This window comes from Trachypithecus francoisi, unplaced genomic scaffold (genome assembly GCF_009764315.1).
Source record: "Trachypithecus francoisi isolate TF-2019V2 unplaced genomic scaffold, Tfra_2.0 Lachesis_group10, whole genome shotgun sequence".
Classification (NCBI taxonomy): domain Eukaryota; kingdom Metazoa; phylum Chordata; class Mammalia; order Primates; family Cercopithecidae; genus Trachypithecus; species Trachypithecus francoisi.
The window spans coordinates 75,493,211-75,520,977 of NW_022681455.1; the positions used below are offsets into that span (position 1 = coordinate 75,493,211).

Consider the following 27,767-nt stretch of genomic DNA (forward strand, 5'->3'; position numbering starts at 1 on the left):
TGCTTTTGTTCTGGGCCTGGTATTTACTGAAAAATAGTGGAATTTCCTTGGAAGCCCTTCCTTGTTTACCTGGGTTTTGTTGAAAGCGTTCCTTTAGTGAAAAGTTACATTCTCCGCTGTGCTCTTCAGTTACCTAGAGAGAAAGGCCTCAGTACTCATCTCCAACCCTCTAATTCCCTGTCCTCCCCGTTTGTTAATTCTTTATTTTGAGTCTTTTTTTCGTTCACAGGATTCTAAGGCTGGAGCTGGGGGGTTGAGAAGTCGCCATCTAGGAGCTTGGTTCCTCACGTTCTCTAGTAAATTTGTTGCTACTACAGAGCTCACTTTTCTGGTTAGGGTTACATCCAGTTATGTGGGGTGGGGGGAGTGGGAGTGGGGATGGAGAGGTGGTGGCTCCATGCATTTTAGGTTTTTTGTTTGTTTCCTTCTGAGTGAGCTGGCTGCTGGGAACTGGTGCTGGATTTGAGTGATGCCTAGTGGTTCAGCATCATGGTTTGCTTTTGTAGATAAGCACTTTTTTTTTTTTTTTTTTTTTTTTTGAGACGGAGTCTCGCTCTGTCGCCCGGGCTGGAGTGCAGTGGCCGGATCTCAGCTCACTGCAAGCTCCGCCTCCCGGGTTTACGCCATTCTCCTGCCTCAGCCTCCCCAGTAGCTGGGACTACAGGCGCCCGCCACCTCGCCCGGCTAGTTTTTTGTATTTTTTAGTAGAGACGGGGTTTCACAGTGTTAGCCAGGATGGTCTCGATCTCCTGACCTCGTGATCTGCCCGTCTCGGCCTCCCAAAGTGCTGGGATTACAGGCTTGAGCCACCGCGCCCAGCCGATAAGCACTTTTTGACAGTTTTCGTGCACAAATTTGAATCAGGCTTGACTCTAGGCAGGACACGGATTCAGAAGGGGAAAATGGAGCTTTTGAGCCCAGTGGGCTGCCTCCTCAGCTGAGTTGCGGTGGAAACAGCCCTCCATCCCAAGCCCGACCCAAGCCCCCTTGGCCCCCAGTCTTTGGCCCTTTGTACTGCGCTGCGCCACCCTTACCACCCAGACTTTTACCAGCTTCCTCGCCCATTGTGGCCCAAAGTGATTGGGTATCTGGTTGGGATTCTCTGAAGTATGTAGTACAGATATTTTTCTGGCTTCAATGCAGATAAAACGATGTTTTTCTTTTAGCGATTAATCTTAATTTTGGCAAGTATCAGGAAGGGTTCCCCCCGCCCCACAGGCAATGTGCTGTTTATAATCAGCCATGTTTCATAGAAGGCTGAGGTGGTTCTTTATCTAACGGTTTTTACTTTTTATTTTTTTTTGAGATGGAGTCTCGCTCTGTTGCCCAGGCTGGACTGCAGTGGTGTGATCTCGGCTCACGGCAACCTCCGCCTCCCAGGTTCAAGCGCCTCAGCCTCTGGAGTAGCTGGGATTACAGGCGTGCGCCACCACGCCTGGTTAATTTTTTATATTTTTAGTAGAGATGGGGTTTCACCATATTGGCCAGGCTGGTCTCGAGCTCCTGACCCCAAGTGATCTGCCCACTTTGGCCTCCCAAAGTACTGGGATTATAGTTCTGAGCCACCTCGCCCAGCCTATCTAACAGTTTTTAAAGGGAATTCTCTGATAAATTTTTCATCCCCAACATGTTCCCCTTCCATCTCTCTCCTAAAGTGACAATGTGGGTATAGCCAAGTATACATGCCCAGTTCATTTTATATAACCAATGAACTCAGCTGATACACTGAAGCAACTTTTTATAGAATTATGTTAATTAATTTGTTTGCCTCTCACTGGTCAAACCCAATTTATAGAATTTTGTTTTTTGAGCTAGAATCTTGCTTTGTCACCCAGGCTGAAGTGCAGTGACGTGATCTCAGTTCACTGCAGCCTTGTCCTCCCGGGCTCAAGTGATACTCCCAGCTTAGCCTCCCGGGGTTTACAGGTGTGCACCACGCCCAGCTAATTTTCTGTTTTTTGTAGAGGGGTCCTGTGATGCCTAGGACATTTTTGAATTCCTGGGCTCAAGCAGTCCTCCCACCTCAGCCTCCCAAAATGCTGGGATTATAGGTGTGAGCCACCACACCTAGCCTATGGAATAATTTTAAATGTAGCAGGAAGATTCATTTATTTAAGTGTTCTTATGAAAATAATAAGCATTTTAAAGGCAAATATTCGTTTTCTAACTCATGGATTTCTGCCCATTAAGTCGAGTTCCACCCGCAGGTCTCCAGCGCTTAGCTGGGTGTCCCACAGCGGTTGCTGTTACATTTCCTTCACAGCAGTTTAATGGGCTTCCCAGAAGTGAAGGGGAACAAAGCAAATATAAGAAGTTTGGGGACCTTTTAGCTCAGGGTTTTTTTTTGTTTTTGTTTTTGTTTTTTTTGTCCTTCCTTTTGATACAGTTCTAAGGCTGTGGCATGTACGTTTTGGCCAGAAGGGGGCAGACGGGAGCCAGAAGTGGTGCGGCTGTGCACACTAGTCAGAGACTGCCCTGAAACCCACCTTCCTGTCTGTCCAATGGTGAGCCTGGAAGCAAGTGCTTTGCCCAGTCATTTCCTCTGCCCTTAGGGAAATGTGTAAGAAACTACTTGATATTAAGCCCATAACTTGGGTCTTAGAATCCATTGTTATGTGTGGAATGCTGATAGTTACCAAATTATTTGATTTTATGTTTTTTTGTTTTGTTTTGTTTTGTTTTAGACGGAGTCTTGGTCTGTCGGCCAGGCTGGAGTGCAGTGGCACGATCTTGGGTCACTGCAACCTCCACCTCCCGGGTTCAACCAATTCTCCTGCCTCAGCCTCAAGGAGCTGGGATTACAGGTGTGCACCACCACGCTCAGCTATTTTTTTTTTTTTTTTTTTTTTTAGTAGAGATGGGGTTTCACCATGTTGGCCAGGCTGGTCTTGAACTCCTGACCTCAGGTGATCCGCCTGTTTTGGCCTCCCAAAGTGCTGGGATTACAGGCATGAGCCACCGCGACCGGCCCAAATTATTTACTTATTCCTCAAACCACCAGATATGTTGACACACAGAAGTTCAGTGTGTTTGCTTTTTTAAAGTTCCCACTGGGTATAATCAAAGTAGGAATTTTCAAAGACATAACTAACCTGTCAATATTATGTTAAAATATGAATTCTGTGAGGAACAGTGGGGAGAATACCTTACAGTATCTGGTTTTCAAGCCATGCTTGTTTTTCAAATTTATGATCCCCATGCATGAGTTAATTCAGTATCTAGGCAGGAACTTGTGAATACTAGCTTCCATATATCCATCTTCATCCTGGCGACTTTTTTCTCATGTCTACACCAGAAAGGCTGGTAACAATATATATACATTGTATATTCTTTAGATCAGTCCAAAGTGTTTGTGAAGGTGTTTACTGAAATTGACCGGATGCCCCAGCTCCTGGCCTACTACTACAAGTGTCACAAGGTAAGAAGCTGTGCACCATGACAGTTGTGCAGTTGTGGAATGCTCATAACTCTGGATCACAGAATCGCAGGTTCATAATTCAGAAGGTAAAGACATTTGCCTCCTTGCCCTCTGGCTGTTTTTCTCTTAGTTAGCCAGTAGGGGGTGCTCTTGGTCTAGCAGATGGATTAATTTAATTGTCAGTTGAAAAAAGAGTTACCCGTTTTCATTCTCTTTTCTGTTTACAGCTGGATTCATTATAGACTTGAAACATTGTTTTAATTTATTCTCATTTTTGTCTTTTAAGGGAGATTTATGTCTTAAGCTTTATTACATCCTTAGGAAGCAGTAAGAATCTCTCTTTTTTTCTTTTTTTCATTAAAGATAGGGTTTCACTATTTTGCCCAGCCTGGAGTGTGGTGGCTATTCACAGATGCGATCATGGTGCATTACAGCCTTGAACCCCTGGGCTCAAGTGATCCTCCCGTCTCAGTCTTGTGAGGAGTTGGGACTACAGGCACGTGCCACTCCACCTGGCTTGGAATTTTATGTTTTCTAGGTTTGCTGAAGTTAGATTGCCAAAAAACTTGACAGCTTCCTGAGCTGACCTTAATTCCTTCAAGTCCAGTGCTCTGTGTCTTTTGAGCAGTGATACTAGGACATGAAGCTTAAACACACACGTCCACCCGCTCTTGCCTCGAGGTCTATTCAGAAGAGTGATGGTGTGCCACGTGGTTGCACGTTACATGCTTTTAGGGCAGGATAAATGGAGAGGGGATCACATCTGCAGGGTGACAGATTAAAGCTGTGAATCAGTGCAGGTAACCGCACATGGTTTTTTCCCCTCCCTTTCTTTGGAGTGGATGGACCTCGCTGGGCTGCCAGTGATCCCATTGAGCAATCTGTGATTGCTCTGGGTAGCAGGGCAGGGCAGTGTTAGCAGGCAACCTATGTTGACGTACCCAGTAAAGTTCCCTTTGTTCTGTCTCTGCAGGTGCAGCTTTTAGCAGCCTGGCAAGAGCTGTGTCAAAGTGACCTACCCCTGGACCGGCAGCTTACCGGACTCTATGACGCCTTGCTTGGGGCTTGGCACACACAAATCCAGTGGGCTACACAGGTAACAGCTCATTTTTTTTCTAGGAAGAGCAGAGCCTATGGTGACAAGGGAATGGGTGACCGCCTCCGAAGTGGCCACCCTCAACTGCAGAGTACTGCTCAAAGAACTTCCCCGTTTGTTGCCGTCATTCAAGGGGTTAAAAAATAACGAGTTAGCCTGGGTGTGGTGGCTCACACTTGTAATCACCACACTTTGGAAGGTCAAAGCGGGCAGATCGTTTGAGCCTAGGAGTTTGAGACCAGCCTGGCCGACACGGTGAAACCCCAACTCTACAAAAAATGCAAAAGTTAGCCAGGTGTGCTGACACAATTACTCAGGAGGCTGAGGCAGGAAGATTGCCTACGTCCAGGAGGTTGAGGCCACACTGACTATGATTGCACCACTACATTCAGCCTGGACAGCAAAGCAAGCAAGACCCTGTCTCAAAAAAACAAGCAGACAAAAAAAAAAAAGAGATAACCAGTTAAATGTTTAAGTTTAAAAATAAAAGATAAGCTTAGAAACCCACATCAGTGAAATCTTTAGGTCTTCGCTGAAACTCTTCTTACCACTCTTATCTATAACTTAAATAGGACCTAATGTGACAGTGCCCCCTGTTGTCCAGCAAGGGAGCCTGTGGAATTCCTAACGGCTGTTTTCTTCCCATCCGAAAGCAGGAGGCCCCTGGTCAGGTGGTGTTCGAGTGAACAGGAATGTTTTTTTTTTTTTTTTTTTTTTTTTTTTTTTTTTGAGACGGAGTCTCGCTCTGTCGCCCAGGCTGGAGTGCAGTGGCCGGATCTCAGCTCACTGCAAGCTCCGCCTCCCGGGTTTATGCCATTCTCTCGCCTCAGCCTCCCGAGTAGCTGGGACTACAGGCGCCCGCCATCTCGCCCGGCTAATTTTTTGTATTTTTTTAGTAGAGACGGGGTTTCACCGTGTTTGCCAGGATGGTCTCGATCTCCTGACCTCGTGATCCACCCGTCTCGGCCTCCCAAAGTGCTGGGATTACAGGCTTGAGCCACCGCGCCCGGCCAGGAATGTTTTTATCTTTACTTCAAGTCAGATTTTCCTACCTGAAGTGAGTCTCCCTTGTTCTTACGATACACCAAGAATTGGAGGAAGAGATAATTTTAAAGGTACCCCTTGACGAAGAGTGAGGAGAGACAGAGGAACTTTGTTTCAAGTGGCAACTTTCCATCATTTACTTTCCTGACGTCTCTGGGCATTTCTAGCCATAAAGGGTTTAAACCATTGTTCTCTTGCCTTCAGACAGGAGGCACTGTAGAATCTCTTCTAAGCAGGGGAAGGGCCTGTCTTACTTTGCAGTAATGACTTACTGGGCCTATTTCTGGTGTGGCTTATTTTATTTGTTTATTTTTTTCTTATTTCTTTTTTTTCCAAACCCTTGTGCTGAGGGCTGATTTTCAGTAGCACGCAGATAGAGAGCTATTGAAATAGATTGCAGTGAGGGAGCTGCTCTGCCACGTACGAAACCCCAACCTAGAAGCAAGTCATCTACGACTGGTTTAGTGCCAGGTTCCCCATATTTTATTTTTTACAATAGTTGTGAATCACTCTTCAGATGTTCATCAGTCATTTGCTGGAATGAACTTGACTGTGGTTGGAGAGAATTCCTTATACAAGGGTCATGTCATTCAAGTTGTTGGTTAAAGCGCTTTTTTCCATCCTTGTTCTTTTTCCTTGAACTAACCTAATTCATTCTTAGGATTTTGTTTTGTTTTGTTTGAGACAGGGTCTTGCTCTGTCATGTAGGCTAGAATGCAGTGGCATGATCATGGCTCACCGTAGCCTCAGCCTCCTGAGCTCAAGCCATCCTCCTGCCCTAGCCTGCAAGTATCTAGGAATACAGGTTTGTGCCACTATGCCTGGCTAATTAAAAAAAAAATTTTTTTTTTTGTAGAGATAAGGATCTCAGTGTGTTGCCCAGGCTGGTCTCCAAATCCTGGCCTCAAGTGATCCTCCCACTTTGGCCTCCGAAAGTGCTGGGATTACAGGCGTGAGCTACCACGCCTGGCTCTATTTTATTTTTCTTAAGAAGAATATTTCTTTTTTTTTTTTTTCAGACAGAGTCTTGCTCTGTCACCCAGGCTGGAGTGCAGGGACACAATCTCTGCTCACTGCAACCTCCGCCTCCCGGGTTCAAGCGATTCTCCTGCCTCAGCCTCCTGAGTAGCTGGGATTACAGGCACCCACCACCATGTCCAGCGAATTTTCGTATTTTTAATAGAGACGGGATTTCACCATGTTGGCCGGGCTGGTCTCGAACTCCTGACCTCAAATGATCTGCCCACCTTGGCCTCCCAAAGTGCTGGGATTACAGGCATGAGCCACTGTGCCTGGCCAAGAAAAAAATTATTCATGTGTTCTTGCTGCTTCTACTACTTCTTGTATCACAAGGATAAAAACAGCTCATGTTCATACATACAGAAGCCTTTCGTCATCTAAGAAAAAGAACTTAGACTTCTCAGACTTCTCTTGGGGCCTCATCCTAGATTTTGGGAGACATGAGTTTCTGCTGATTTATTCTGTTGGCCCATCACCCATTTTCTTTTCAGGATGTAAGTATAATAGCTGGGCTGTCACCTCCTGAAGGTCGGTATAGCACACAGGAGCCAGGGCACATGTGTCTCCTTCAGATTTTTCCCCCTAGCATTTTCATTTGAAAAATTTCCAATATATAAAAATGTTGAAGGAATTGTCCAGTGAATACCCATGTAGCCACCTCCTAGGTTGTGCAGTGAGCATTTTGCTCTATTTGCTTTATTGCACATCTGCCCCTCTATCCCTGTCTCTGTCTGTTTATTAATCCATCTTATTTTTTACAATTATTTTTATTTGTATTCTTTTTTTATATAAAAATATTAAATTAAACAGAGATGTGGTCTCACTATGTTGCCCAGGCTGGTGTCAAACTCCTGGGCTCAAGTGATCCTCCTGCGTCAGCCCTCCAAAGTGCTAGGATTACAGACATGAGCAAAGTGCCCAGTCAATCATTTTTTTAACTCATTTCAAAATAAGTTACAAGGCTGGGCGTGGTGTCTCACACCCGTAATCCCAGCACTTTGGGAGGTGGAGACGGGAAGATCACCTGAGGTCAGGAGTTCGAGACCAGCCTGGCTAACATGACGAAACCCCATCTCTACTAAAAATACAAAATTAGCCAGCTGTGGTGGCAGGCGCCTATAATCCCAGCTACTCAGGAGGCTGAGGCAGGAGAATCACTTGAACCTGGGAGGTGGAGGTTGCAGTGAGCTGAGATTGTGCCACTGCACTCTAACCTAGGCAACAGAGCGAGACTCTGTCTCAAAAAAAAAAAAAAAAAAAACAGAGTAAGTTGCAAACTTCATTCACTTCAGACCATACATATTATTAACTAAAGGTCAATGTTTACGTCTATTTTTTGAGGCAAAATTTGAAATACAATCTTTTTTTTTTTTTTTTTGAAACAGGGTCTTGCCCTGTTATCCCCACTGGAGTATGGTGGCATGATCATGGCTCACTGAAGCCTTGACCTCCCTGGGCTGAGGTGATCCTCTCCTCTCAGCCTCCTGAGTACTGGGACTATAGGCGTGCGCCACCACACCCAGCTAATTTTTGTGTTTTTTGTGGAGACAGGGTTTTGCCTTGTTGCCCAAGCTGGTCTCGAACTCCTGGGCTCAAGCGATCCTCCCATTGTTGGGCCGCAGGCCTCCCAGAGTACTGGGATTACAGGCGTGAACCACTGCATCCGGCCACAGTGATCTTAAATATGCCATCCCATTCATTTGACAACTACAAATACCTGGGTAGCCTAATCCCCTTTGAGGATCCAGAACATCCATATCACCATCGCCCTGGAAAGTTCCCTCATGCTCCTTCCCAGTTGGTCTGTGCACCAACACCCTTAAGGCAACCACTGCCCTGATTTTTTCCATCATAAGTTAGTTCAACGTGTTCTAGAATTTCACCTAGATGGAATCAGACAGCTTCTGTCACTCAACATGTTTTTGAGTTTGCTCATGTTGTGTGTATCACTAGTTTGTTCCTTTCTGTTGCTGAATACTGTTACATGGTGTGTATATACCTGTTTGTTTACACTTTTTTTTTTTTTTTTTTTTTTTTGAGACGGAGTCTGGCTCTGTCGCCCAGGGTGGAGTGCTGTGGCCGGATCTCAGCTCACTGCAAGCTCCGCCTCCCGGGTTTACACCATTCTCCTGCCTCCGCCTCCCAAGTAGCTGGGACTACAGGCGCCCGCCTCGTCACCCGGCTAGCTTTTTGTATTCTTTTTTTTTTTTTGAGACGGAGTCTCACTCTGTTGCCCGGGCTGGAGTGCAGTGGCCGGATCTCAACTCACTGCAAGCTCCGCCTCCCGGGTTTACGCCATTCTCCTGCCTCAGCCTCCCGAGTAGCTGGGACTACAGGCGCCGCCACCTCGCCCGGCTATTTTTTTGTATTTTTTAGCAGAGACCGGGTTTCACCGTATTAGCCGTATTAGCCAGGGTGGTCTCGATCTCCTGACCTTGTGATCCGCCCGTCTCGGCCTCCCAAAGTGCTGGGATTACAGGCTTGAGCCACCGCGCCCGGCCTTGTTTACACTTTAAAAAAAATTTTTTGAGACGGAGTTTCGCTCTTGTCACCCAGGCTAGAATGCAGTGGCACGATCTCGTCTTACTGCAACCTCTTCCTCCCTGGTTCAAGTGATTGTCCTGCCTCAGCCCCGTGAGTAGCTGGGATTATAGGCACACACCACCATGCCCAGCTAATTTTTGTATTTTTAGTAGAGATGGGGTTTCTTTTTTTTTTTTTTTTTTTTTTGAGATGGAGTCTTGCTCTGTCACCCAGCCTGGAGTGCAGTGGCGCGATCTCGGCTCACTGCAAGCTCCGCCTCCCGGGTTTACGCCATTCTCCTGCCTCAGCTTCCCGAGTAGTTGGGACTACAGGCACCCGCCACCTCACCCGGCTAGTTTTTCGTATTTTTTAGTAGAGACGGGGTTTCACCATGTTAGCCAGGATGATTTCGATCTCCTGACCTCGTGATCCACCCATCTCGGCCTCCCAAAGTGCTGGGATTACAGGCTTGAGCCACCGCGCCCGGCCGAGATGGGGTTTCTTCATGTTGGCCAGGCTGGTCTCAAACTCCTGACCTCAGGTAATCCACCTGCCTTGACCTCCCAAAGGTGGTGGGATTACAAGCCTGAACCACTGCACCCAACCTGTTGATACTTCTTATTGGTAGATACTTGGTATGTTTCCAGTGTTGGGCAATTATGAATAAAGGTACTTTGAATATTGTTCTGTAGGTTTTTTTGTAGACATGTGTTCCCATCTCTTGGGTAAATACCTAGGAATGGAATTGCAGGGTCAAATCATAGGTGTATGTTTTGGTTTATAAGAAATTGCCCAGCCAGGCCTGGTGGCTCACAACTGTAATCTCAGCACTTTGGGAGGCCAAGGCAGGAGGATTGCTTGAGCCCAGAAGTTTGAGACCCACCTGGGCAACATGGCAAAATCTTGTCTCTACAGAAAGTACAAAAATTAGCTGGGCGTGGTGGCACATGCCTGTAGTCTCAGCAACTCAGGAGGCTGAGGTGGGAGGATCACCTGAGCCTGGGAAGTTGAGGCTTCAGTGAGCCATGATTGCTCTACTGCACTCCAGTCTGGGCAACAGAGTGAGACTCTGTCTCAAAAAAAAGAAAGATGGCTGGGCGTGGTGGCTCGTGCCTGTAATCCCAGCACTTTGGGAGGCAGAGTTGGGTGGATCACCTGAGGTCAGGAGTTTGAGAACGGCCTGGCCAACATGGTAAAAACCCATCTCTACCAAAAATACCAAAAGTTAGCTGGCTGTGGTGGCACACGCCTATAATCTCAGCTACTCGGGAGGCTGAGGCAGGAGAATCGCTTGAACCTGGGAGGTGGAAGTTGCAGTGAGCCGAGATCACACCACTGCACTCCAGCCTGGGCAACAGAGTGAGACTCCGTCTCAAAAATAATAATAATAATAAGTAAATAAAAGGAAAGAAACAACCACTTTGCTCAAAGTGGTTGTACTTTTTCCACTCCTACACAGTGTGTGAGAGTTCTGGTTGTTCCACATCCTTGCCAAAATTAGGTGTTGACATTATTTTTAGCCATACTGGTGGGTGTGTAGTAGTATCTCATCATGGTTTTTATTTGCATTTTCCTGATGACTAAGGATGTTGAGGAACTTTTCACGAGCTTATTGGCCATTTGTGCATCTTCCTTTGCGAAATGTCTATTCAAGTCTTTTGTCCTTTAAAAAAAAAAAAGTGATTTGCCTTTTTATTATTGCGTTGTAGCAGTTTTTTGTTTATTTTTTGTTTTTTTTGAGATGGAGTCTTGCTCTGTTGCCCAGATTGGAGTGTAATGGCATGATCTTGGCTCACTGCAACCTCCGCCTCCTGGGTTCAAGCAGTTCTCCTGCCTCAGCCTCCTGAGTAGCTGGGATTACAGGCGTGTGCTACCACATCCGGCTAATTTTTTTTTTGTTTTTTTTTTTGTATTTTTAGTAGATATGGGGTTTCACTATGTTGTTCAGGCTGGAGTACAGTGGCACGATCTGGGCTCACTGCAAACTCCTCCTCCCCAGTTCAAGTGATTCTCATGCCGCAGCCTCCGGAGTAGCTGGGACTGCAGGCGCATGCCACCATGTCTGGCTAATTTTTGTATTTTTTAGTAGAGACGGGGTTTCACCATGTTGCGCAGGCTGGTCTTGAACCCCTGGCCTCAAGTGCTCCGCCCACGTCAGCCTCCCAAAGTGGTAGGATTACAGGTGTGAGCCACTGTGCCAGGCCTTGAATTTTTAAAATAACATTTAAAAATAATGAATTTGGTGGTGGTCTAGAGGTTGAACTGATGAGACAGGTAAGAACCTTTGGTAGAGGATGGTGATGGAAATGCTGAAATTCAAGAAGAATGACCAATTGTTAGGACCTGGTAACAGATGAATGAACCACAAGAATGGAGAGTCAGAGGGCGGTTTTCATCCTGGTTGAATGGAGATGTTACTGACGGGAACAGAGAAGTTGAAGGAAACAGGTCTGGGGAGGTCAGTGGCAAAATAATGAATTCCAATTTTGACTGCTTTTAAATTCCAAGTGAGAGTGATGCATCCTAATGGTAACATCCGGTAGGTGGTTGGAAGAAGCACAAATTGGAGAGTCCTCAGCAGTTTAGCTATTTTTTGCTTTTTTTTTCTTTTGAGACAGAATTTCACTCTGTCGCCCAGGCTGGAGTGCAGTGGCGCTCACTGAGTCTCGGCTCACTTCAACCTCTACCTCCTGGGTTCAAGCAGTTCTCTGCCTCAGCCTCTCAAGTAACTGGGATTACAGGTGCCCACCACCACATTTTTAGTAGAGATGGGGTTTCACCATCTTGGCGAGGCTGGTCTTGAACTCCTGACCTCGTGATCCACCCGCCTTGGCCTCCGAAAGTACTGTGATTACGAGCCACCGCACCTGGCCTGTTTTTTGTTTGTTTGTTTGTTTGTTTGCAACAGAGTTTTGCTCTATCGTCCAGGCTGGAGTGCAGTGGTGCAATCTCAACTCACTGCAGCCTCTACTTCCTGGGATCAGGTGATTGTCCCATCTCACCCTCCCAAGTAGCTGGGACTACAGGTTCACACCACCACACCTGGCTAATTTTTAAACATTTTTTTGTGAGACAGGATCTTGCTTTGTTGCCCAGGCTGGTCTCAAACTCCTAGGCTCAAGCGATCCTCCCACCTTAGCCTCCCAAAGTGTTGGGATTACAGGCATGAGCCACTCTGCACCTGTCCTGAATTTGTTTATTAACTCTAAAAGTATTTTGTGGATTAAGATTTTCTACACATAAAATAATGTCATCTGTGAACAGAGATATCTCTGTTTTCAATTTGGATGCCTTTTCTTTCTTTCTTTTTTGGTCAGTTGCTGTGGCTAGGACTTCGGGTTCTTTGTTGAATAGAGTGGCAAAAGCAGGCATCCTTATCTTCTTCTTGTTCTTAGGTGAAAAGCTTTCAATCTCTCACCATCAGGTATCACATTAGCTGTGGGTTTTCGTATATGGCCTTTATTATGTGGAGGAAGTTTTCTTCTATTCCTAGTTTAGTGTTTTTCTCATGAAGGATATGGAATTTTGTCAAATATATTTTCTGCATTAATTGCGATGATCATGTATTTTTCCCTTCATTCTGTTAATGTGTTATATTACATTGATTCGTTTTTAAAAATTAGAGATTAATAATATTTTTATTTTTTGAGGCTGTTCTCAAATTCCTGTCTTCAAGTGATTCTCCTATTTTGGCCTCCCAGATGCTGGGATTACAGGGCTGAGCCACCACCGTGCCCGGCCTTGATTCATTTTTGTTTAGTTTAACCATTCTCCCATTGCTAGGTGAATCCTACCTGGTCATGGTGTACAATGTTTTTTAACATGCTGCTGAACTCAGTTTACTAGTGTTTTGTTGAAGGTGTTTGCATGTGTATTCATAAGGCATGTTGGTTTATGGTTCTTTTTCTTTTTTTCTTTTTTTTTTTGTCACCTAGGCTGGAGTGCAGTGGCACCATCTCAGCTCACTGCAACCTCCGCCTCCCAGGTGCAAGCAGTCCTCCTGCTTCAGCCTCCCACGTAGCAGGGATTATAGTCATGCACCACCGCACCCAGCTAATTTTTTTGTATTTTTAGTAGAGATGCAATTTCACCATGTTGGTCAGGCTGGTCTCAAACTTGTGACCTCAAGTGAGCCACCTACCTAGGCCTCCCAAAGTGCTGGGATTACAGGCATGAGTCCCCACACCTGGCCCATAGTTGTCTCTCTAGTTAATTTTTGGTGACCATCAAAAAAATGCTATGTGAATGTGTTCGTTAGATTTGAAAATAGCTAGACACTTGGGGCCGCTGATAGACATGAACTTGCCAGTTGTTCTGGGCAAGTTGCAAGTTCCAAGTCTTGCCAGTTTACTTTACTTTCTGAGCATGTTCACATTTGCCATGAGAAAAACTTTGGGATTATAGCTCTAAACTAGACCTCTTTTCATCGATCAGGGGAGATCCTTTTGAGATGACCCAGGAGACAGCTTCTTTGAAAGTTACACTTCTTTAAAAGGTGCTGTGGCTCACACCTGTAATCCCAACACTTTGGGAAGTTGAGGAAGGAGGATAGCTTGAGGCTAGGAGTTTGAGACCAGCCTGGGCAACATAGTGAGACCCTGTCTCTACAAAAAATAAAATAAAATAAAAAATTAGCCAGGTGTGGTAGTGTGCCTGCAGTGTCAGCTACTTGGGAGGCTAAGGTGGGAAGATCACTTGAGCCTGGGAGTTAAAGACTGCAGTGAGCTATGATTATGCCACTGTACTTCAGCCTGGGTGGCAGAGTGAGACCCTATCTTAAAAAGGTTTTTAATTTTTAATTTTTATTTATTTTTATTTTTTTGAGACAGAGTCTCGCTCTGTCACCCAGGCTAGAATGCAGTGGTGCAATCTTGGCTCACTGCAACCCGCACCTCCCAGGTTCAAGTGATTCTTCTGCCCCTGCCTCTCGAATAGGTGGGATTACAGGCATGTGCCATCACACCCAGCTAACTTTTGTATTTTTGGTAGAGACGGTCTCACCATGTTGGCCAAGCTGGTCTTGAACTCCTGGCCTCAAGTGATCCACCTGCCTTTGCCTCCCAAAGTGCTGGGATTACAGGCATGAGCCACCATGCCTGGCATCTTAGAAAAGTTTTTTAAAAAAGGTGGGCTCCTACTTGGCTCCATGTGCTAAGGCAGGTACATGTCTCTCTCACTGCAGGTTTTCCAGAAGCCCCATGAGGTGGTAATGGTGCTGCTGATTCAGACCCTGGGGGCCCTCATGCCCTCGCTGCCCTCCTGCCTCAGCAACGGTGTGGAGAGGGCAGGGCCCGAGCAGGAGCTCACCAGGCTGCTGGAGTTCTACGACACCACTGCCCACTTCGCCAAGGGCTTGGAGATGGCACTGCTCCCCCACCTACGTAAACATTCCTTCCTGCCAGTTCTCCAGCTTGTCTTTACTCGCTCTTTCTGAAGCTTCTGGGGCCTGGATGTTTGCCTTTTCAGATGACTGATTTTACAGAAATGGAAGGGATCAGTGTTTTCCTTCTCAGGAGATGTGGAGGGCTTTTCCATGAAAACGTTGCCATCAGGGAAATAGTTGTTTAATATATTTGCCTGGCTCCAGTGCTGCCTGGGTGCCTTACATGCTCCGGGGAGGTGATGGACACCTCTGCGGGGGCTTGGGATATAAAAGAGGCATCACAGTGAGGTAGGGAGACGTTATGGCAAAGAGTTGGCAGCAGATGACACCAGGAGGCAAGTGTGCTCATCCTTCAGAGTCCTCACGGAGCCTCAGACAGTTCACCCTCAAAAGTCAGTTTTAGAGAACAAATAGGCTACAGGGGCTTTTTGCAGGAGCAACAGCAAGTGCCCTAGGGCAGGGGAGCTGTGTTAGGAGTACAGGTAGTTGTAGAGAAAATGGGCTTTCCCCGGTGGCCGACTGAGAGCAGAGCACCCCTTACTCCCATTTGAGTAAACAGCGCCTGGTGTGTGACGCTCTCCAAGCTCTTTCCCATCTATGTTAAAAGCTTCATAAATTTTTAAAGAACACAGATCCCGTGACGCATGTTGCTGTCAAATCAGGAAATTGCTTCAGGAAGGCCTTGTTCTGCTGTTTGGCGGCTGTGTGTCACTGACTTGGTTTATTTAATAGTTACTCTCTTTAATTACATTTGTGTATAATTGCATTGTACATTCCAGGGAGTGTGTTTATTGTTCAGATTCCTGATGACTCGTCGGTGTTTTTGGCACGCTCACAGGTCAGGCCTTAGTTATGGGAAAGGCCCGGCGGATGGGGAAGCTTCCAAGGGACCGTGATGCCTTTGTGGAAGTGGCTAAACAGAATTGAGAGAGCTGGGCTAAGGCGAGTTGCCGCAGCACTGTGGGACGAAGGTGGAGCAAGGAACAGCCGTATCTTTCCCCTGGGGATGGATGTAGTGGGGAAGAGAACCACCCTTGAGACAGATCTAGAAGTGCTTTGCTAGTCAGCCATGGGACGAGTCTCAGTCTCACCCAGGCTGGAGTGCAGTGGCGCAATCTCCACTCACTACAATCTCCACCTCCTAGGTTCAAGCAATTCTCCTGCCTTAGCCTCCTGAGTAGTTGGGATTACAGGTGTGTGCCACCACACCCAGTTCATTTTTGTATTTTTTAGTAGAGATGGGGTTTAGCCATGTTGGCCAGGCTGGTCTTGAACTCATGACCTCAGGTGATCGACCCGCCTCAGCCTCCTGAAGTGCTGGGATTAGAGCAGGTGTGAGCCACCGTGCCTGGCTGGGACTTTAGATTTCTTTTACTTTTTTTTCTTTTTTTTTGAGACAGAGACTTGCTTTGTCGCACAGGCTGGAGTGCAGTGGCGCAATCTTGGCTCACTGCAACCTCCGCCTCCCAGGTTCAAGCAATTCTCCTGCCTCAGCCTTCTGAGTAGCTGGGATTACAGGCGCACACTACCACATCTAGCTAATTTTTTTGTATTTTTAGTAGAGACAGGGTTTCACCATGTTGGCCAGGCTGGTCTCAAACTCCTTACCTCAAGTGATCCGCCCATCTTGGCCTCCCAAAGTGCTGGGATTACAGGCATGAGCCACCACACTTGACCTAGATTACTAATGATTCTCCCTGAGGTTTTCCAAAAGAGTTTTGGTTTTTCTTTTAACTTTAAAATTCTTTGGAAACACACACAAAAATAAAAATAAAAAGAGAGCAAGAACAATCCATAAATTCATCAGTCAGAACCACCAACATTTTTTGCTTCCAGTAATACAAATATAAATATACATTGTTCACAAATATTAATATAAATACTTAATGTCTACCATATAAATATAAATACATAATATATATTTAACATATACTTCTATGTATTTACATGTAATAATGTGTTATATAATATATACAAAATACCTTAAAATGTTGGTTGTCGACAGTCTTATATTTTCATTTTTTGAAATGCTCGAAATAATATAATGAGCATTTTCTTATGTCATTAAATGTTTTCCTAAGACATAGTTTTGTTGTTTTTATTGTTTTTTTGAGACAAGGTCTTGCTCTCTTGCCCAGGTTAGAGTGCAGTGACATTATCACAGCTCACTGTAGCCTTGAACCTTCTGGGCTCAAGTGATTCTCTGAACTCAGCCTCCTGAGTAGTTGGGACCACAGGCACATGCCACCAAGGCTGACTCATTTTTAAAAATTTTTTGTAGAGACAGGGTTTCCTTATTTTGCTCAGGCTGGTCTCAAATTCCTAGACTCAAGCGATTCTCCTGCCTTGGCCTCTCAAAGTGCTGGGATTACAGGTGTGAGCTACCACACCTGGCCAATTTACTACCATTTTTTAATCACTATGATATATAAAACTATTATGAACTGTTTTATACATTAGTTTTTGAGCCTAGCTCCGATTATTCCTTAGGATAAGTTTAAATTTGCAGTTGCTTAGAAATGAAAAATTTGAAGATACTTGTCACATTTTGTTCTTTTTTTTTTTTTTGAGATGGAGTCTCGCTCTCTTGCCCAGGCTGGAGTGCAGTGGTGCGATCTCCGCTCACTACAGCCTCTACCTCCCGGGTTTACGCCATTCTCCTGCCTCAGCATCCTGACACATTTCATTCTTTAGACCTATTTTTGTATCTATCAGTAGTAAACAAAGGTGCCTGTGTTCCCATGCCCTCACCAGCACTAGACTCTTTTTTTCTCCTGTCATTGGCAGGTTCTTAGACAATTACTAATATATCATTTTAGTTTTTCACTTTGGTTATTAGCAAGTTTGAAAGTTACGTTATAAAAAGTATCTTTTCTCTTTTGAATTGCTTATTCTTTAGCCTGTTATTCTGTTTGGGAGTTTAACCGATTTCTGGTTAATTTGTAAGAGCAATTTATTTAAAATAATATATTATTAATTATATTATAAAAAGTGACAAAAGTATGTATTATAAGAATTAATTATATAGAAATCTGTGACACAAAATAACTCTCCTATAATCCCACTTTAACCACTGTTACAAATTTGGTGCATATACCTGAAAGATCCTTATATAGTCAGGAATTTTTACCGTTGTTTATCAAATATGTTGTAAATATATTGCCTAACTTTTAGTTTTACCTTTAACATTTTCTCTATTATTTTAATAATTAATACATGTACCTAATACAATTCAAAATATAAAAGATTATGCAATATACAGTAAATTTAAAAAATTTAGATTGACTTTATCATTATAGAAAAATCTAGAAAATACAAGGAAGGAAAAAAAAAATCATTCTCAACCCACCATTCAGAAACAGCATTTTGGGTCAGGCATGGGGGCTTGCACCTTAATCTCAGCACTTTGGGAGGCCAAGGTGGGGGAATCATTTGAGTCCAGGAGTTCAAGATGACCCCTGGCAACATAGTGAGACCCCATCTCTACAAAAAACAAAAAAATTTAGCCAGGTGTAGTGGCACACACTTGTAGTACTAGCTACTGAGGAGGCTGGGGTGGGGAGATCTCTTGAGCCTGGGAGGCCAAGGCAGTGGTGACCTGTTGGTGGACCACTGCACCTTAGTCTGAGGAACTAAGTGAGACCCTGTCTCGAAGAAAAAAGAAAAGAAAAAAAGAAATAACACTTTGGATTCTATACATGTGCAGATTTGATTATTACCATGTTAAACCCACATTGCTTTACCTAATATCTACAAAACCTTGTAAAATTGGTGCCAGAAATCAAGACCAGCAGACTTTAGCTGGGTGAGTATTGAAGGAGAAGTAGGAGTTAACTAGATGAAGAGGGGAAGGGACGAAGCCGGTCCTTCCAGACAGAGGATCAGCATGCGAACAGAAGGAAGCTTTTAGGAACTGAGAGAAGGCTAGGAGCTGGAGAAAAAGGGAAGGAGGATGAGGCTATAGAAGTAATAATAAAACTATCTGGAGGTAGGGACCAGAAGGAGGTGAGGACACCAGTAAGTAGGCTATTACTTTTACTAATCCCCTGTTGAAACTGTGTCCGAAGCTTTCTGATTCTGAGCCATGTTTCCATGAACATCCTTCTATCTCTGTGTATTTGTTGATTTCTTTGAGATGATTTTCAGGAACTGAATTACTGTGTTGTAGAATATGCACATTTACATTTTGATATAGCGTGTTTTACATTTTTATGTGGTTGAACGTAGGAATTTTTGGAATGCCTGGGCTGTGGGGTATCCTTTTGTTTTTTGTTTTTGTTTTGAGACAGAGTCTCACTCTGTCGCCCAGGCTGGAGTGCAGTGGTGTAATCTCTGCTTCCCGGGTTCAAGCTATTCTCTTGCCTCAGCCTCCCAGGTAGCTGGGACCACAGGTGCATGCTACCATGCCCAGCTAAATTTTTTTTTTGTATTTTTAGTAGAGATGGGTTTCACAATATTGGCCAGGGCTGGTCTCAAACTCCTGACCTCAAGTAATCCGCTCACCTCGGCCTCCCAAAGTGCTGGGATTACACGCGTGAGCCACCTCGCCCAGGCAGTAGGGGTATCCTGTTTCTGTGAAGTCCTAGGAATATGTGGCATGGGAATTGTTCTTCCTGTATTGCGTTTTCTCTGTGGCAATTCTTTTTTTTTTTTTTTTCTTTTTTGAGACGGAGTCTCGCTCTGTCGCCCAGGCTGGAGTGCAGTGGCCGGATCTCAGCTCACTGCAAGCTCCGCCTCCCGGGTTTACGCCATTCTCCTGCCTCAGCCTCCCGAGTAGCTGGGACTACAAGCGTCCGCCACCTTGCCCGGCTAGTTTTTTATATTTTTTAGTAGAGATGGGGTTTCACCGTGTTAGCCAGGATGGTCTCGATCTCCTGAACTCGTGATCCGCCCGTCTCGGCCTCCCAAAGTGCTGGGATTACAGGCTTGAGCCACCGTGCCCGGCTTTTTTTTTTTTTTTTAATGAGATGGAGTCTTACTCTGTCACTCAGGCTGGTGTGCAGTGACACAATCTTGGCTCACTACAACCTCCGCCTCCTCGGTTCAAGCGATTCTCCTGCCTCAGCCTCCCGAGTAGCTGGAATGACAGGTGCCCGCCACCGTGCTCCACTAATTTTTGTATTTTTAGTAGAGATGGGGTTTCACCATAATGGGTAGGCTGGTCTCAAACTCTTGACCTCAGGTGATCCACCTGCCTCGGCTTTCCAAAGTGCTGGGATTACAAGCATGAGCCACCGTGCCCGGCCTCTGGCAATTCTTGAACCTGACCTTGACGAGGGTTTTTTTTTTTTTTTTTTTCTTTTGGAGACGGAGTCTTGCTCTTATTGCCCAGGCTGGAGTGCAATGGCGTGATCTCGGCTCACCACAACCTCCGCCTCCCAGGTTCAACTGATTCTCCTTCCTCAGCCTCCTGAGTAGCTGGGATTACAGGCATGTGCAACCATGCCCGGCTAATTTTGTATTTTTAGTAGAGACAGGGTCTCAGTTTCTCCATGTTGGTCAGGCTGGTCTCGAACTTCTGACCTCAGTTGATCTGCCCGCCTTGGCCTCCCAAAGTGTTGGGATTACAGGCGTGAGCCACCGCGCCCAGCCAATGAGGGTTATCTTTTGAAGGGATTCTTATCCGTGATGGGCCATGGGATTCAGGGGGCTGGTGTCTTTAATAGTGCTTTAGGCAAACCATGTGCAAAGCCCAAATTTATCCAGATATTTGCTGAACTGATTGTAGGAGAAGCTTCCATGAGTGATAAAAGCTGCTTAACAAAATATATTCCCCTCTGGAGATCAAGTGGGGAAAGTTCTAGTAGAGCGCCTCTTGATTGTTGCTTTCCCATAGTTAGTTTCAGTTTCTTTGTTCATGATCGTTTTACATTTCTGATTCTCTAAAGATGAACACAATCTGGTAAAAGTCACAGAGCTGGTGGATGTCGTGTATGATCCATACAAACCCTACCAGCTGAAGTATGGCGACATGGAAGAGAGCAACCTCCTCATCCAGATGAGCGCCGTGCCTTTGGTAAAGTCGCAGTGTGTCCTGGGGCCGCTGAGGAAGCATTCTGTTAGCCAGACTCTTGGCTACGTCTGGGAGAGGGCTGGGGGTTGGGATCTGGGGTGCTGAAATACGGGATTTAAGCACTCATGGGCTCTTGTAATCCCAATATAAAACGAGTCCGTATATTTGCTACCAATTTTCTGTTGATTGATGGACTGAAACAGGGTCTCCATCTGTCGCCCAGGCTGGAATGTAGTAGTGCAATAACAGCTCATTGCAGCCTCGACCTCCTGGGCTCAAGTGATCCTCCTGCCTCAGCCTCTTCCTGAGTAGCTGAGACTCCAGGCGTGTATCATCATGCCTGGCTCATTTTTGTATATGTTTTGTAGAGACAGGTTTTGCCATGTTGCCCAGGCTGGTCTCAAACTCCTGGGCTCAAGCAATCCACCCACCTGGGGCTTCCAAACTACTGGAATTACAGGCATGTGACAACCTACCGGGCCCTAGTTTTCTATTTAAAATCCCCAGTGAAGGTTTAAACAAAATGAGAGGCTTAAATCTTTTGGGGATAAGTTGATTATCTCCCTGGTTTACTAATTTCTTATTAAGACTGTCTTTTGTTTAAGGAAGACATGCAAATGGGCACAGGAGCTTAGCACTCATGGGCAATGTTGCAGGGGCAGGTTCACTATGTGGGCATGAAGGGTGGAACTGAGGCCATTTCCATTTCAAATATTATTCTGTTTTCAAGTCATAAGGTTGTCTAGCATGAGGTGTATTGACATTTCAGAATTGATCTTACAGTAGTTCAAATCTACTGCCTCTTAACCATTTTCTCGTTTTCTGGGGATATACCTAGAAAGTCTGTTGCACTTCAGTGCCATACTTGCCCCTGAAGGAAGGAAGCATTTTCCTTTTGTCTTATTTATTTATTTATTTATTTTTATTTTTTTGAGAGGGTCTTGCTCTGTCACCCAGGTTGAAGTCCAGTGGTGCCCAGGTTGCTGTGCAGTGGCACAGTCACAGCTCACTGCAACCTTGATCTCTGAGGCTCAAGCGATCCTCCCACCTCAGCTTCCCAGTAGCTGGGACTACAGGTGCACGTCACCACGCCAGGCTAATTTTTTGTAGAGATGGGTTTTCGCCATGTTGCCCAGGCTGGTCTCAAACTCCTGGGCTCGAATAATCTGCCCACCTCTGCCATTCAAAGTACTGGGATTACAGGCTTGAGCCACCACACCCAGCCGCCTTTTGCTACATTCTCTGGAGCTTCTGATATGGAGAATTTGAATCCTAGCTCAAGAACCAGAGGGAGAGATACCATCTTAATAATCACAGAAAAAGAGGAAAGCAATGAAAAACATTAGGATGAAGTAGACAGACATTTGATCATGCTTTTCTGCTAGGAGTGAATTTCCATGATCCCACTGATGACTTAGACTGTTCTCCCTTGATTCAGGTTCTAGAGGAGCGTTCAAAGGTTGGGACTATATTTCTGACATCGTTATTAAGTGATTTTACTACAGATGAGAGGGCTTGGAGGTCTTCCCCTATCTCAACGTCTGTTCTAAAGCCTGACATAGCTTTTGTTTGTCTGTATTTGCTCACCAGGAGCATGGGGAAGTGATTGACTGTGTGCAGGAGCTGAGCCACTCTGTGAACAAGCTGTTTGGTCTGGCGTCTGCAGCCGTTGACAGATGCGTCAGATTCACCAATGGCCTGGGGACCTGCGGCCTGCTGTCAGCCCTGAAATCCCTCTTTGCCAAGTAAGGCTGGGGGACTGGGGACCAGACGGGCCACATTGGAGCACTGTCTGTCCCAGTTAAAAATGCACGTGTTCTGTATTCGTTCTCTGAACCCTGGGAAACACTTGCACCTGAGCCCAAGAGGATGTTGTTAAGGATATTCACAGTGGCATTGTTTGTAATGGTGGAACATTTGAAACAACGTAAATGTCTACCCATTGGGGAAGGCTACATAAGATGTGACATATTCATATGAGGAAACTTGTGCAGCAGTTAAAGTATGTTAAGAAAAAAAAAAGAAACCTTAGACAAGTTAAATTTAACAAAGTTTATTTGAGCAAGAAAAAGGATCTATGACCTGGTGTGGTGAGTCACACCTGTAATCCCAGTACTTTGGTAGGCCAAGACAGGTGGATTGCTTAAGCTTAGGAGTTCGAGACCAGCCTGGCCAACAAGGTGAAGCCCTGTCTATGATTGTTCCAGAAATACCGAGCATGCCTCTGTGAACTGTGGAGGCTCCTTGGACCCAGAGCTCTCTGGCATTGCCATCCGGCATCCAGCATCTCAAAAGTAGTTCCTCGTAGACATTTCATCTGGTGTGGCCAGATGAGCCCGGATGTGTTCCTACAGAAAAAGAAACATCAGACTGGGTGCAGTGGCTCACACTTGTAATCCCAGCACTTCGGGAGGCTGAGGCGGGTGGATCACTTGAGGTCAGGAGTTCGAAACCAGCCTGGTCAACGTGGCGAAACTCATCTCTACTAAAAATGCAAAAATTAGCTAGGCATGATGGTGGATGCCTGTAATCCCAGCTACTTAGGAAGCTGAGACATAAAAATCACTTAAATCCAGGAGGCAGAGCTTGCAGTGAGCCAAGACTGCGCCATTGCACTCCAGCCTGTGCAACAAGAACAAAACTCAGTCTCAAAAAATAAAAAATAAATAAAAATAATACATTTCCATATTAAGCATTCAAACTGTACAAAAGTATACCTGGAAAACCCAGGCCATCTTCTCTAAAAGGGAAGATTTTGAAGTTACCAAAATAGCTGATGCTTATAAAATTAGGGAAATCAGGTTGAAGCTAACTTGGGCAGGGTTCAAATGGCACATTGTTCAGTAGTGAGGAGGGTTTGGGAAAGGGCATTAAGGGAGGCAGGGGCAAGGAGGACAGGGCATGCAGGGGAGGCAGGAGTAGGTTGGCCTAACTCAAACTAGGATAAGTATAGAGTATAGCGGCCAACTGGTGGTTCAAGAAGGAGGAGTGTTAAGACTGTGATGGTCACAGGAGCTCTGGACACTTACTAGTGGGGACCTTGGAGATGATAGTGCTCCTCTCAGTAAACTGATGATGACAATATCTCCTTTCCAAGGAGGTTGTGAATATTAACCAAAAACATACCATTAAAGCCCCTAACACAGTGACTCTGACGTGGTTGACAACTGGAAATGTGTATTGTGAGAAACAGCTGGAGGGTTTGAGGACAAAGATGATGTGATGAAAGTGATGCTTTCCTCTGAGATTTTTCATGAGAAACCCATTTAGAATTCTGGATCGACAGATAATGAACTAGAGAAAGCATTTGCTTATAGCCATACCTGAGAATAGTGGCTAAACACAACTCCTCCTGCAGGGTGCGACTGCTCTTTCTGCAGAGCACATGGATGTTTGCCATAGTTTTGGGGGTAGTGACACGGTTGTTTAACCTCCCATGGCTAAAGCACAATCATGTTCCTTAACATTCCCCTGTCGGTTTGTCCTTGAGGCCAGCCCCTCTCCCTCCTGGGACTTACAACCCTAGGAAGCTTTCACCTCTGTTGATGCAAGGGGAAGGTGTTGTCAGTGGGACTCTGTGTTTTGTAGCTTTCCGCCTGAAAGCCGCTTCTTCCACTTGGTGGCCTATGTCTCCACTACATGGACTGACCTTTTGGACTGTGCCCTGGGTCCTCACATTTCACTTTCCTCATTTAGAGCTTCTGTTTGGGAGGGGCAAGCAGCAAGGCCTCTTGTGATGCATGCAAATGTCCCAGGTTTCTTAGCTTTCAGAGGACATGGGGGTATAAGTATGGGGCACACACTCTGTTCTCCCAGAGCTTAAAGTCTAGCAGCAGCAATAAGCATCACACAGGCTATTTCTTTATCTGGAAACAAGGTCTTGCTCTGCCACCCAGGCTGGAGTGCAGTGGTGTGCTCATGGCCCACTTTAGCCTTGACCTCCTAGGCTCAAGCCATGTTTCCACCTCAGCCTCCCAAGTAGCTTGTACTACAGGCACATGCCACCACGCCCAGCTAATTTTTGTATTCTTTGTAGAGACAAAGTTTTGCCATGTCAGCCAGTGTGGTCTTGAACTGCTAGGCACAAGGGGTCCTCCCACCTCGGCCTCCCAAAGTGCTATGATTATAGGCATGAGCTACCACACCCGCCTAATTTTTTTGTTTTTTTTTTTTGGAAATGGGTTCTCACTGTATTGCCCAGGCAGGTCTTAAACTCCTTGAGCTCAAGTGATCCTCCCTCCTTAGCCTCCCAAAGTGCTGGGATTACAGGTGTGAGCCACCACGCCCTGTCTAAACAAGCTGTTTGACTACAGTGTTTTAGATGCTATGAGGGAAAAGTAGGTGTGTACAGTGAGAGCAAACAGCGCAGCATGTGAGGGAGGATCTCCTGGCTTTGAATCCACTTTCATGCTTCTGTCCCATTAAAGTCAGACCCTTGCCAGCTGTGAAACTTTAATCTCTGTGCCACGGGTATTTAAATTTAGAGGATGAGAATGATGCAGAGCTACCTGGGATGTCACGACCTTCCTTACGTTATCCCAGGTCACAGTCAGTTATTACCTTGGGACTGTGATGTTTAAATAGTTCTTCAAACCTGCTTTCACAGAAATGTACTTATCTGGATGAGGGGGGATTTATCAGCATCATCTCTCACCTGGTTGCTCCCTGGAGTCAACTTCACGATTGTTCCTTCCTTCTCTTCTTGGGCATCTCTCTTAGAAACCGCTCAACCAGGTGGTGAAGACAGTCTTGCCACATAGAGAAGACCTTTCTGTGGTCAGAGGTTTACAAGCAGTTTCACTCCTCCGTGGGAGCCTCTAAAGATGCTCTCAAGGCCATTAGCAGTTTGTCCAAAGCTGTAGAATTCCAGGTCTCTTTAGAGTTGGGGAATCGATGGTGACCTCCCTACCATTTTCTTCCCTTTCCCGGCAGGTATGTGTCTGATTTCACCAGCACTCTCCAGTCCATACGAAAGAAGTGCAAACTGGACGACATTCCTCCCGACTCCCTCTTCCAGGAAGATTGGACGGCTTTTCAGAACTCCATTAGGTAAACCGGGGTTGTAATTCAAGCTTGTTCCTAATGTAGTCAGCATAAACATGCATGATATAGTATATAGAAATGACAAATGTGTTTGGAAGGGGTTCATTGTTTTTTTTTTTTTCTTTCACTGCCTCTTTAAAAAGCAAATACTCCAGACTCTAAACACAAACCAATAAATAAAAACCCAACCCAAACTAACCAACAAAAAGACTCCTCCAGCTCTTAAGATATTTTTTAAAGTTCTTTACAAATGCCTCATCTCCGTTAATGACTTAAATTTTTTATATTTGATGTGAGATTTTTTAGCCCCCCTTAGCCTAGTTTTTATAGACCTAAAATAACTTAGGGCTTATGTACTAGAAAATGCACAGGTGTTTGGATCCTGTTTCTGGATCTGAGAACCATGGTACATGGTAGTAAATGGTTCCAGGCAATGCTATTTGGCCTGGAAAAGGTCATTTAAGAGTTCAGTGAAAGGGCTGGGCTTGGTGGCTCATGCTTTTCATCCCAGCACTTTTGGAAGCTGAGGCAGGCAGATCACTTGAGGTCAGTAGTTCGAGACGAACCTGGCCAACATGGTGAAACCCCATCTCTACTAAAAATACAAAAATTAGCCGGGTGTGGTGGCGCATGCCTGTAATCCCAGCTACTCGGGAGGCTGAGGCAGGGGAATTGCTTGACCCTCGGAGGCAGAGGTTACAGTGAGCTGAGATCCTGCTGCTGCACTCCAGCCTGGGTGACAGGGTGAAACCCTGGCTCAAAAAAAAAAAAAAAAAAGGGTTTAGTGAAAGGAATTGAGGTGACCCTCTCAAGTGTTTGTTGATGGCCAGATTCTGGAATAGCCTGTGTGGCCTATGGGCCACTAGGTAGACACCCTATTTTGCCCCAGGCCCTGAGGCTTGGTGGAGGTTCCATCAGCAGTTGCCTGAGAAGATTTGGTCCTTGACATGTCCAGCTGGAGAGCATGGACTGTTGGCCCGTGGCCAGGTTTGACCTATGGACATGTTTGATCATTGCAGTTTTTAACAAGTGGATTTGTTGCCAGTATTTAAAAGCTAGATTTAACATGATCTGGATTTCTAATGTCACCTAAAAAATGAGACGCTCAGGCAACACGGGGCCTGCATTGTCATAGCCACTGGGGCTGGCAGCAGGGGTCCTTGAGAAATGGCACGGGTTCCCTGTTGTGCGGTGCTTCTCTCCTCTCCCAAGTAGGCTAACAGCGATACAATTAGGCTCTCAGACCACTTGGGAGAGAAGAGAAGCACCATACAACAGATGAAAAGCAGGCTGGGCACGGTGGCTCACACCTGTAATCCCAGCACTTTGGGAGGTTGAGGCAGGTGGATCATCTGAGGTCAGGAGTTCAAGACCAGCCTGGCCAACATGGTGAAACCCCGTCTCTACTAAAAACAGAAAAATTAGCTGGGCATGGTGGCCCACACCTGTAATCCCAGCTACTTGGGAGCCTGAGGCAGGAGAATTGCTTGAACCTGGGAGGTGGAGGTTGCAGTGAGCTAAGATTGCACCATTGCACTTCAGCCTGGGGGACAGAGCAAGACCTCGTCTCAAAAAAAAAAGCAATCTGGACGTTTCTTTTTCTTAAAACCATTCCTCCTGGATATATATATTTTCCCAAGAGAGAAATGGCCGTTCACCTGGCGCACTTCACCCACTTTCACATCTTACCTGACCCTTGCCCGTGACACATGTAGTTCTCAATGCGGTGGCCCATGCCAGAGCAGACCCAGACCCACCCAAGGCTGTTGGGTAGATCCAGGACCATTTTAGATTATTACCTCCCCTCACAGGCTCTGTTCTGGATTTTATTTTGATGAAATTTAATGTTCTATGGGTTGATAGGTGCAGCAAACCACAATGACACACATTTACCTATGTAACAATCCTACACATCCTACACATGTATCCCGGAACTTAAAATAAAATAAAATTTAAAAAAAGTTAATGTTCTAGATGCTAACTGTATCCCTTATCACCCGTGGTGGTTTGGTATTCTGGAAAATCTTATGCACAAGTTTGTTCTGTTGCACTTAAGGGAAGTGGCATATTTTACTTTCTCATAAACTTTTCTTACGATGGAATGCCTAGATACCCTGGTGATGATGGGCACTTTTAGAGAAAGTTAAAAGTTAACTAGGCTTATGATGTTTTTAATCCTTGGATTTGTCCTGACATTATGCGTTTGGTGTTGAAGGACTCAGCAGCT

The 27,767-nt window shown here is 45.5% G+C and overlaps 1 protein-coding gene across 1 annotated transcript in view; it reads left to right on the forward strand.

Moving 5' to 3' along the window:
* The window catches only part of COG7 (component of oligomeric golgi complex 7), a 66,036-nt gene that overhangs the window by 16,039 nt on the left and 22,230 nt on the right, over nucleotides 1-27,767 (forward strand). Inside the window, exons 5-10 of the mRNA XM_033217754.1 lie at nucleotides 3,336-3,418; nucleotides 4,392-4,514; nucleotides 14,284-14,482; nucleotides 20,373-20,500; nucleotides 22,088-22,242; nucleotides 25,430-25,546. Coding sequence (XP_033073645.1) covers nucleotides 3,336-3,418; nucleotides 4,392-4,514; nucleotides 14,284-14,482; nucleotides 20,373-20,500; nucleotides 22,088-22,242; nucleotides 25,430-25,546 — 805 coding nt within the window. The remainder of the gene's footprint in view (nucleotides 1-3,335; nucleotides 3,419-4,391; nucleotides 4,515-14,283; nucleotides 14,483-20,372; nucleotides 20,501-22,087; nucleotides 22,243-25,429; nucleotides 25,547-27,767) is intronic.